The sequence below is a fragment of the Xenopus laevis genome, chromosome 8S, assembly GCF_017654675.1.
Source record: "Xenopus laevis strain J_2021 chromosome 8S, Xenopus_laevis_v10.1, whole genome shotgun sequence".
In the NCBI taxonomy this organism is placed as follows: Eukaryota; Metazoa; Chordata; class Amphibia; order Anura; family Pipidae; genus Xenopus; species Xenopus laevis.
The window spans coordinates 81133142-81144843 of NC_054386.1; the positions used below are offsets into that span (position 1 = coordinate 81133142).

The 11702-nt window shown below is 39.2% G+C and overlaps 1 protein-coding gene across 1 annotated transcript; it reads left to right on the plus strand.

Annotated features, from left to right (window-relative positions):
• Positions 1-255: 255 nt before the first annotated feature.
• psmb7.2.S (proteasome subunit beta 7 S homeolog) lies at positions 256-9038 on the plus strand (the record flags this gene model as incomplete). The annotated part of the gene is made up of 6 exons (XM_018233843.2): positions 256-299; positions 2078-2218; positions 5050-5165; positions 5917-5975; positions 8128-8279; positions 8786-9038. Coding segments are annotated over 6 exons (627 nt in total), but the record flags the coding sequence as incomplete, so codon positions are not given.
• Between the last annotated feature and the right edge of the window lie 2664 nt (positions 9039-11702).

The following is an 11702-nucleotide window of genomic DNA, read 5'->3' on the forward strand; positions in this document are numbered from 1 at the left end:
GGAGGAAAATTGCATGACTTTTTGTCACAAAAAAAGGAAGTAAAAATTGCATATGCAAATTAGAATTCTGATTCGGTTCGGTATTCGGCCGAATCTTTTCTCAAAGGATTCGGGGGTTTGGCCAAATCCAAAATAGTGGATTCGGTGCATCCCTAAAAATTACATATTAAGATTTATTTAGTGACTTTCAAAAGGCTGGGCCCTTACAGCAATCAGGCACACATGATAATAGCTCATACATGATATACCGTACTGTATGTCCTGGTTGCCAAGATTCATTACATTACTGACAATATATAGTGAGTATTCATCCAGCTTTTAAAATCTGCTATCATTTTCTTCTCTAATATGATACATTTACTGTCATCTCGCTATCCCACTATTACAGTACTTGGCCATGAATCGATCAATCTAACTAACATTATCCTGCTTGTCGATTTAGCTGATTATCATCCTATTCATTTATTTGGTATTTCTCATACACATATTAGTCTCAATAAATCTATAACACATCCACATTTTGCAATTACTATGTAGTTCATTATCCATATTCATCTTCTTTTATTCTTTGTCTTTATGAACCAATCTCTACACATCTATCTTTCTATAACCAATCCTTCTTATAGTGAGCCCTGCTTTATATATTTGTGAATTAAGCTGGCCATAGATGTTGAGATTTTTATAAGATCCGATCGTCATCGTGAGACCGCGATTATCTCGGAACGATCGTACGAATTGTCCATCAACTAAAAAGACCAATTTGCCAGGAAAACAAAGGTTTAACCTGGCCGATCAATTTCCTGACAGATGTCTGCCGAAAAATCGTAAACTGTACAATCGTTTGAATCCCACAGCTGCATGATAATTTCTACGGATTGGTCGGACTTCGGTAAAATCGGTCGTTCGGCAAGAAAAATCTTTGCGTCAATGGGGAGCTTAAGAAATGCAGAGCATCTGCATCTAAAGCTAGTCATACACCAGAGTATATGCTTATTTGGTGAGGCTGCCAAATTAGTAGATTTTTATCTATTTTATTCACCCATGGGTGAAACTGGATTATAATAAGAGCCTGTGGAGACCTTTTGGAAACGAACTGAGGCTCATGCACATGCCACAAGATTTTCAAAACTGACGAAAATTGGGCAGATGGTGGTGGACAATTAGCCCTCTTACAAAAGTCAATAGACTACCTATTTGTGTCCTGATATCACTCTACTTTTATTGAGAGTAAACTCTCTAGTAACACAATTACACCAGTAATAAGATTGCAACCCTAATCTCAGCCTTTAAGTTGGCCATAGATGCAAAGATCCGATCGTACGAATCATCGTACGATCGGACTTTCCCATCTCCCGACCCGCCACTAACCATTCAGATCAAAGTCTTACCAGTCAGATTAGTTAAAGAACAGATCAGCAATGTTCTGCCCCTGACAGCAATCGTACGATATCTATGTCCAACCAAAGCTAGTGACAGTCTCCCACTGAAAATCGTACGATCGGCAATAAACGCAGAGATATTATCGGCAGCCGACAGAAATTTTCTAACCTGTCCGATCGACCAAACGGCCGATCTCCGCCTGACGAAAAATGTCAGGACTCTCCACACACGTTCCGAATCCTCGATTCGTACGATCAGATCTTTGCATCTATGGCCAGCTTTAGAGCAGGGATCCCCAACCTTTTGAACCCATGAGCAACATTCAGAAGTAAAAGGAGTTGGGGAGCAACACAAGCATGAAAAATGTTCTTGGGGTGCCAAATAAGTGCTGTGATTGGCCATTTGATACCCCCATGTGGATTGTCAACATGCATTGGAAACTGTGAGCAACAGCCAATGCCACTGGGCCACTGGGAGCAACAGCCAAGGGGTTGGTGAGCAACATGTTGCTCACGAGCTACTGGTTGGGGAATACTGCCTTAGACAAAATATGTTAAATGGAAATGATGGACAATTTATCAGTAGTATTTTTGTGTTAATTAAACGAAACCATCCAATGATTACCTCTCAGTGGCACAGCATAGAATTATAAAAATGTACATACATACACCAACAATCCCTTTGTATATATACTCAGCTGCTGTGGAGCAGGAGTGGCTGCTGATGCAGAAAATGTGACTCAGCTCCTGTCCTCAAACCTCCATATTCATGCAATGAGCACTGGAAGACAGCCGCGAGTCTGCACTGCTAATAGAATGCTGAAACAGATGCTGTACAGGTAAATATAATAAAAGGGAACAGTAAAAGCTATAGCAGAAAGCAAAGGAGGACTTCACATTAAGGGGCACATTTACTTAGCTCGAGTGAAGGATTAGAATAAAAAATACTTCGAATTTCAAAGTATTTTGTTGGCTACTTCGACCATCGAATTGGCTACTTCGACCTTCGACTACGACTTCGACTTCGAATCAAACTCGATTCGAAATAAAAATCGTTCGACTATTCGACCATTCGATAGTCGAAATCTTGTCTCTTTAAAAAAAACTTCGACCACCTACTTCGCTACCTAAAACCTAGCGAGCACCAATGTTAGCCTATGGGGAAGGTCCCCATAGGCTTTCTAGGCAATTTCTGATCAAGGAAAATCGTTTGATCGATGGATTAAAATCCTTCGAATCGTGTGATTCGAAGGATTTAATCGCTCGATCAAACTAATTGCGGTAAATCCTTCGACTTCGATATTCGACCATTAGTAAATGTGCCCCTAAATGTAACTTTTAAAGTTATACTGACACTAAAAATCGTTTTTCACTGATAAAGCTGCTTTTGTAAGTTCCTAAACCTGACTGTTTTGCCAACCTGACTGTCCAATCTCAACATGTCAGTTAGAGTTTCTAATGCTAACAAACTGATGTAGCTAAAATATGGCAGCCCCCCCCCATAGAGAAACATGGGGGATCAGATGGTTAATGTAAAAGAATCTGCAAATACTTTTATGGCAAAATTATAAATATCATGTAAAGACAATATTATGATAGATGTAAAAAAAGGTTTAATTTCTGGTGTCAATTTCTTTAATAATGCAATGTACAAAATGTCACTGAAGGACAATTTTCAGTCTGTCTTATATTTTTGTGGCTACTGAATTGTTTGATTTTTTTGCAACACAGCAGCTTTTTAGAAAGTTCACTGGACACAGGAACATTACACTTTAAACTTCAGTTCTGGAAAAACAGTAAAATATAAAACATGGAAAGTAATTGAAATGAGTCTAAAAGGTGTAACAGAAAAATCTTGAAGAATTTAGAACATAATTTCAGGCACTTTCCCTGGCCTCAGCAACTGTATGAAGCAATTAGAAAGTGTGCAGCCCCTTTGCATGGGAAGAACTTTTTTTTTGTCTATTTAGCCCCATGTGATAAATAAGCCCTTGTGAGTTGGAAAGCAGACAGTAACTTCCCAATGCCTGTAATTATTAATCCATTTATTGTTTGACTAAATTGCTGAATTAAATAATATCAAAGTAAAAAGTATATATTTATATACTCACTCCATTTGTTTAGGCTGTAGGCTGAGAGAATAGTGATGGACAAATCTGTGCTTCGCCGAAAAATTCGGCAGAAACGGCAGAAAAATTTGTGAAATGCATTGAAGTCAATGGGCGTCAAAATACTTCTGACGCAAGCCTCAATTTTTAAACATGCGATTTTTTTGTACAAATACTGTACATTAAAGTCAATGGCCATCAGAATAATTTTGACACACGACAATGTTCATGCGTGTGTCAATTTTGACGTGCAACCAATTTTTTTTTGACGCGTAGGATTTTTCACTGGTGAATTTTCGCAGCAGTTTCGCAAAATTTTCTTGCAGTGAAACGTGGACATTCAGAGTGAATTTGTGCCTGGCGAATTTATTTGCCCATCACTATGAGAGAAATATAAGCTGACACAGATTCTAGGGCTCATTACTGACGTAGGTGCAGTAACCCATAGTAACTAATCAGATCTTCACTTGCTTTTATAGCTTGTAGCTAGGGATGCACCGAATCCAGGATTAGGTTCTGGATTCGGCCAGGATTCTGAGTTTTTCAGCAGGATTCGGATTCGGCCGAATCCTTCTGCCCGGCTGAACAGAATCCGAATCTTAATTTGCATATGCAAATTAGGGGCGGAGAGGGAAATTGCATGACTTTTTGTCACAAAACAAGGAAGTAAAAAGTGTTTTCTCTTTCCCACCCCTAATTTAAATATGCAAATTAGGATTCTTTCTAGAAGGATTTGGGGGTTCGGCCAAATCCAAAATAGTGGATTCGGTGCATCACTACTCTTAGATCAAAACTAGTGGCTGATTAGTTGCTACTGGTAACTTCACTAGTGCAATTTAGCATCTATGTTAGTAAATCATTTCCTCCAATAAAGGGGCAACAGTCAGACTCAGCCAGTGAGCTATGTCATACCAATAAAATGGGGCAAAGTACAAAGAATGGCTAGAAAGCTTCCAGTGTTTTGCACTTTGCCCAAACTTAAGGTGGCCATAGAGGATAATATCGCACGAAACAAATTTTCGTATGATATTCGGTGCGTGTATGGTGGGAAAAGAGCTGACTGATATCGGCAGAAGAGTTGAATATTGGTCGGCTCATAGATCAGACTGGACGGAAAATTTTGTTTGGGTGCCTTTGAAGGCACCCAAAACATCGGCCATTGTAAGTGCTGAATCGTTAGATATAGGTAGAATTCTATTGTTTCTACCGGTATATCTGTTGATTCAGCTCCAGAAACGAACGATCTTTCTTATGTTTATGGCGACCTTTACTTTGCATTGTTTACTGTGAGGCACAACTCTTTGGGCTCCTAGCACGTGGGCCACCATGAATGTCATTGAGCACATGTAACAGGCATAGGAACAAGCTGTCTGATAGTGCTCCATGTTCTTGACATGTACTGCACAGTTCTATCCCCTTTAATATAACATAGATAATTATGTAGTAGCCTCCTGTGGTTGCCCTTTGTAAATGGGCCCTCAGATGCGTGTCTTCACATGGTAGACCAATAAATACTACCTGCTAAATGTGTTGCTTTGACTCTTTTTTCTCTGTACACTCAGATACCATGGTCACATCGGGGCATCTATTATAGTAGGGGGAGTGGATATCAAAGGTCCCCATCTCTACAGTATATTCCCGCATGGATCAACTGATACAGTTCCATTCACTGCACTTGGTGAGAATATAACACTATAGGGTTCATTTTATAAAATGCAGAAATACAATTGATATCTGTAGATTTATATCATGTAAATATAGTAATATGATACAAAACACCTCCAACGCATAATAACACTGTGTAATTTTAAAACTTGCATTATAATTTGTCTGATTACCTCTTAATACACAATGTTATTCTGGCTTGAACACTTTAGAAATAAGGTGATTTGGAGCCTTCCCATATGAAATTATGGAAAAGAGAAGCTTTACATTATTTATTGTCTTGATCACACTTTTATACTGTATATAAGCCTCTTTTTTAATTATTTTTTCTTTTCATTTAAATCTGCTGCATTATGCCCATTCTACTCACAATTAGTGAAAAGCAGGAGGTAAAATTCACATTTATCCATATCTTTCCTATAGCATCGATGTCAACATGTGGATACTAGTCCCAGCCAATGAGAGTCAACGACAGCCGTACAAGTTCATTTCCCTCATAATAACATTGTCCACAGAAAAACATTACTACCATATAGGCTGGTGCTGCTCAGCTTTGTGCATGCCTGTGGCTGTATGAGACAGCAATGGCTAATTTAATAAATGTTTTAATTCATTCAATGGGCTTGAAGTAGCCAGCATCATAAATGAAAAACGTAAAGAAAAAATAAATCTGCTGTATCTTGGTTTGCGCAAAATAATGGAACAGCTTGTCTGCCTTACACTGTTCAGTCACTTTTTTAATATTCTTTTTGTAATATTTTAAGGATCCGGATCTGATGCAGCTATAGCTGTTTTAGAGGACCGTTTCAAACCTAATATGGAGGTACTGTATTATTATTTTGCACTGTAAAAGCCTTGACCTCATTCAAGTTACAAAGTTGGCCCTGGTGTAGTAATTCATGATTGGTTTCTACGTGTGACAGTAACAGTAGTTAAAAGGGAAAGTTGGGCTCAACACTAAACAATTTTAAACCAGTAGGTGGGGATACAAGGCTGTGACCACAAAATTCATATAGACAAAGACAAGAAATTTCACCCATTTCAGTATTTTAAAGGGCAAGGCAAGCCCAATGAACTTATTTCTTTATATTAAAAGACTGTGCACTGTATTCCCCTCAAACACTTTGGGCTTTACCACTTCACTACAGATCTGAAACAATTATAGTGGGACAACTATTGCTTCATTATATTGCTTCCTGAGATGGCAAACTGAACAACAATATTTACATTAAAATGTCTTGTATGCATACATGATATTCCTCATGTGTAAAATACTATAATGAAAATAAATACCAAACACTATGGGGTAGATTCACTAATAGGAGAATTTTTCGCCAGCGTCAGCTTCGCACACCTCGCACCACTTCGTCAAATGCGCTACGACTATGCTAATTCATGAGTATGTGAAGTTTCCTCCTGGGCACTGAATGCTGGTGACTTTTCGCTATCATTACTTAGGCAGTGCGAGCATTTCATAGCCAATATGCGCTAGCGTTCGGTTATGTCTAGCGAAAATTCACTAGTGATCTTGCGCTTAAGCCAATTTGCATAGGGTGGGAAATTTAAAGTTGTATGGTGGTCTTGATGGGTGCAGCGTCGATTCCGCACCTATCCCTCTACCTCCCCCCACACCACCATTCACCTACCCCAAATAATACATACACACCACTGGTTTGGAAAGAGATGGCCGCAGTTGTTTATTTTAACACAATAATAAAATAATAGTCATGTATAACATTTAAACCTTTTAACAACCGTTTGTATAACAAACTTTTTAACCTTTAACATATTATTCCCCCACCCGGGGAAGAGGGAATGGGGTGTCTATACCCAAACTGCCAACATACAGTAGGTTCCTGTTCCATTCTCCTAACCCTAAACCGGGCTGCATACCATACTATGAGGACCCAGGCCTACCAGGCTACTTCCAGTCACTATGAAAATACCCCCTTTTAACTTCCCCTGGGGGTCCTTGCAAAGGTACCCTCCGCAACTGCGACTAACACACAAATTACAGGGAGGGAGGGTGGGATGCTGCGTCCTTCTTCCTCCACGTCCCGGCGCCGAATGGTAAGTATTATCGCTGTTCCTTCCTCTGCCCCTTCGCCCGGGACCCACCAGCCAATCAGCACACCTGTAACAGAAAAAAGGGGGAGGGGCGGGGATAGCTGCCCTCCTAAGGCCCCGTCAAGACCCTGTTGCCCCTATTCAGGCCATGGGGTCCCCTTATTATAAATGTTTTTGCAAATGCTTGAAGTTACCACTTTTTCTTACAAATGTCCAAAGACAAGTGAGTTAATATAATACATGAGCCCACTGTAAAATGAATGTTCCATATTTTATAAAATGTGTGGAGAAAACCGGTTACCCAAAAAAAAGTTCAAGTTAGGACTTTTGCAGGCAATCCCGCTTAAAAAAAGGAAAAGTCGCCAGTGTTTTTTGAACTTTAATGCATTGAGGACGATCTAGCTTATTTTAAGCACTTCGCTTGGTTTGTGGTTGCAAAGTCAAATCTGGCGAAAGAGGTATGGTTGAGTAAAATCAACTCTTTACTGAATTTGTGGAGTAACGACCTTTTGCCAGAGCGAAAAGTCATAGAGTGCGAATGAACACTAGCGACGGTCTCTTTCGCTAGGGAATTGACGCCTACGGATGGTAATGCTGGTGAATCGATCGCTAGCATTAGCCACTTCGTCCTTTAGTGAATCTGCCCCTATAGCTCAGACTGACATTGGAACTCCTTCCCATGCATTTACTGGGACCAGGATGGGACCTAAAAATACATATAGGTACATCTTGTAGTCACTACTTGACGTAACATTACAAGTCATCTCTCTGCAATTTCCTACTCTCCATTATTTCCTCTTTGATCCCTATTCAGTCCCCTTTCACCATATCCCTCTAAAGCTCTAAATCACTTGTAAAAAATATGATTTATATGTGCCATCTCTTATTCTCGTGGTCTGACTTTACAGCTGGAAGATGGGAAGCGTCTTGTCACTGAGGCTATCACTGCAGGAATTATGTGTGACCTGGGTTCGGGGAGTGGAGTGGATCTATGTATAATTACCAAAGAAGAGGCCCGTGTCCTAAGAGGCCACACAATCACTGAAACCCGGGGAAAGAGGTAAGTGCCCACATCTGGGTACCTGGTTATGCAAGGCAAAAATACTACACTTGTATCATTGACTAGAATAATTAGTTCTGTTTCGGTTTGAATTTGGAAATTTTTTAGCTTTTCTAAACAATCATTTTGGGCCAACTTAAAGGGAGACATTTTTTATATATATATATATATATATATATATATATATATATATATATATATATATATTTTTTTTTTTGTTTTTTTTGTATATAAAACAGCCATATAAGCAGACAAGTTTGGTGTCCCTGTAGTACATACTTAATATACAAATTATAAATATATAAATACTGATGGATGCTTATCTGTTGATGTAGGCACATGCCCGCTGTATATGTTATAGCTATTTGTGCTTAGGTGCATCATTTTTAGTACATATGTTAGTGTTATATAAACTTAAGTGTCTAGCTATGTATTATTTGATCTGGTGTTATTTATACAATATGTACATATTCACGCATTTAATGACCACTTCCCTTGTTGTTCAGATTGGCTTCTTATCGTTATGCTCGTGGGACAACCCCTGTACTGGGAGAAACCATCACACGACTGGAGTTGGTAGAAGAATCTGTTCACATAATGGAAACTGATGAAACATGCTAGAAATAATTGAATCATGGTATAGGTCAAGTTAATTTGAACTGAATGGGGGTATCAATGTGTTAAGCACCCTCCAGTGAATATAATTACATAACTTAGACCTTGGGTCAGCTTAAAAGTAGAAGAGAAAGTCGGCAAGCACTCCGTGTCCACTCGTAAATAAAAAACGGTGAACTTTATTTCAGGTTGTTAAAAACATCAAGCATCCGACGCATTTCATATCCACGATACGTCGTCATAGGATGCCAAAAGCACCAGGATGCTAGATGTTTTTAACATGTTGATATAAAGTTCATCATTTTTAATTTATGAGCGGAGTGCTTGCCGACTTCTCTTCTACTTGCACCTCACTTTCAGCTACGGTTGGGGGCAACGCACCCGAGCCGCTCATTTTATCTGGTGAGTGCCTTTCCCTTATATTACCCACAAATCCTTTTGAAGCTTCTGCAAACCCAAGAGCGTGAGTCCCGGGGTGGAACCAGGGTGAGCATAACACGCTATTTAATTTAGAATTTTCCACTATTGATCAGCTTAAAAGTAGTGATGAGCGAATCTGTCCCATTTCAATTCGTAGAAAAATTCTGCTGCTGAAACATTTGCAAAACGCGTTAAATTCTATGGCTGAATTTTTTGTAGCATCAGAGTTCACGGCAGCCATCTTCTTCTCTTCGGTCTTCAGCGGGAAGCAAGTTCCGTATTGGGCATGCGCAGTTGGAGCAGCTCCAGGTTTTTGTTAACTGCACTGAAAGTCACGAAAATTGCTGAAGCGCCAGAAGAAAACCTGATGAAGACTGAAGATGAAGAAGATGGCGCCCGTGATCTCTAATGCTGTGAATCTGCACAGAGGGATAAGTAATAAGGGGTTTACTTCTCCTTTAACGAAAGCCCCAATCCGCTCGAAACGTAACTTTACTCTGCCAGGATGTCTCCTCAATCTGCCTTCTGGCCATCGCATGGTGTAGCTCCACCCCTTCCATGTCAAGACACGCCCCTTTTACATCCCAGCCCACCCATTATGTTCCCGCCCCCACCACTGGCCGGTAGAATTTTTTTTTAAAAGGTGGCAACCCTAGCAGGAGGTTATTCAGGACAAGGATCACAGGGAGAGTCGTCAGCATGGTGCTCAATGTATTGTACCTCAGCTAGAGCACTTTTTAGTGAATAGGAGAACCTGCCTGGGGGTCTAAGATAAGTGGTTATATTTACTGGGGGTGTGGATAAAACATTGACACCACCTGTAAAGTTGAAATGATTTATAAAAGATAAAAGGCTAATGCATGCTACAGAAATACATTTCAAATTGATCATAGAAATCATTGAACACGTAAAATACACATGCTGTAGACTGCAGTGGATTCTATGGAGTTGGGTAAAAAAATGTTTTAATCTGAATACTAAACAGCTGCTTAGCATGGGAAATTTATACAGTATCTGTTCACTTCACACAAATTATAGACATATGATTACCAACATTTTAACAAACAAAATGGTCTGGAATCCATCCTGAAATAAAATGAGGATATGAGTTCAGTAACAAATATACAATAACCAACTTTTAACTGGGAAAATACACAGAAGCACAAATTTTAGTTAAAATAGACGTTTAATAAAACAATCACATACAAAGTCTTCATGCGCTCATTAGGACTACTTCAACTCTTCCTCAGTTTGTTCTTTATGGATTGAATTCAGATTTTTTAGATTGAAACGAATCACTGTTTATTCAAGAACTCTTGAATACATACATGAACTCGATTCTTGCAGACAAATTAAAATTTTCATGCCAAACCTGCTTGGAGCAATAAAGAAAAACTTTCCCCAGACTTGCATATTTTTCCTTATTGTCATTTCTAAATGTTACATGTTGTCATTTTTTCCTTCAATTAAATATAACCAGTACAAGGGTTTTTCCTAAATTAATGTTATTATTAATTGTATTTAAAAAAGTAACAAGCAGTAGTTCCAGTCTACATTGGCTCAGTGTTTAGTCTTTGTGCCTTGCAGCATTGGGGGTCGAGCCTCAGCAACGAGTTCGTAAATTGTCCCTGTATCTGGCACTCCGGCTTCCTCACAAACCACAAAAACTTACCGGCAGGTTTACTGGAGTTTGATGAAAATAATCTTAAAATCTGTGATATAGACCTTAGATTCTAAACTCTACTCAGACTACTGTGATTAATAAATACACTCTGGGCTAATAATCACTATTTTTGATGAAGGGTTCCCATAGATCCATGCCAGCATTTCAAATAAGGGATAGATGTGTCCTAGTGGTCCCTGACAGAAGCACAGTAGGAGGAGGACACCCTGCAATAGCACAAGCAAAGACCCTATCAGGTTAACCTAGCTGCTGATTGGTTCTTGTCCTACAGTGCAATGTACTCAGTGCCAGATTGGTGGGACTAGCAGAGTTTTTGAACGCTGTTACAAACTGGTAACATAATTAATGATTCCTATTGCAGATATGCTTATTTTTAAATGGGGAAAATTAGCTCAAATATATATTTTTATTTATAATATGAGCTCTTTAAATTCCCCTTTCTGCTCTTATTCTTTGGGCTTATGGTTCAGTGTGTGTTTGATCTGCCAGGAAAATACACTAAACTAGCAGAAAAAAACCAATCTGTTCCACATCAGATGTGTGTAGGGACAGAAAAAAACTATTTTAGGCAAAAAATGCAAATACAAGCAGTATTTTTACTCAGCAGTGCCGGGCCAAGCCAACTGGGCGCCCTAGGCCGATAAACCCCCGGAGCTGGATAAATTTAAGTGTTGTGGAAGAGTGAATAGATAGGACCAACTTCC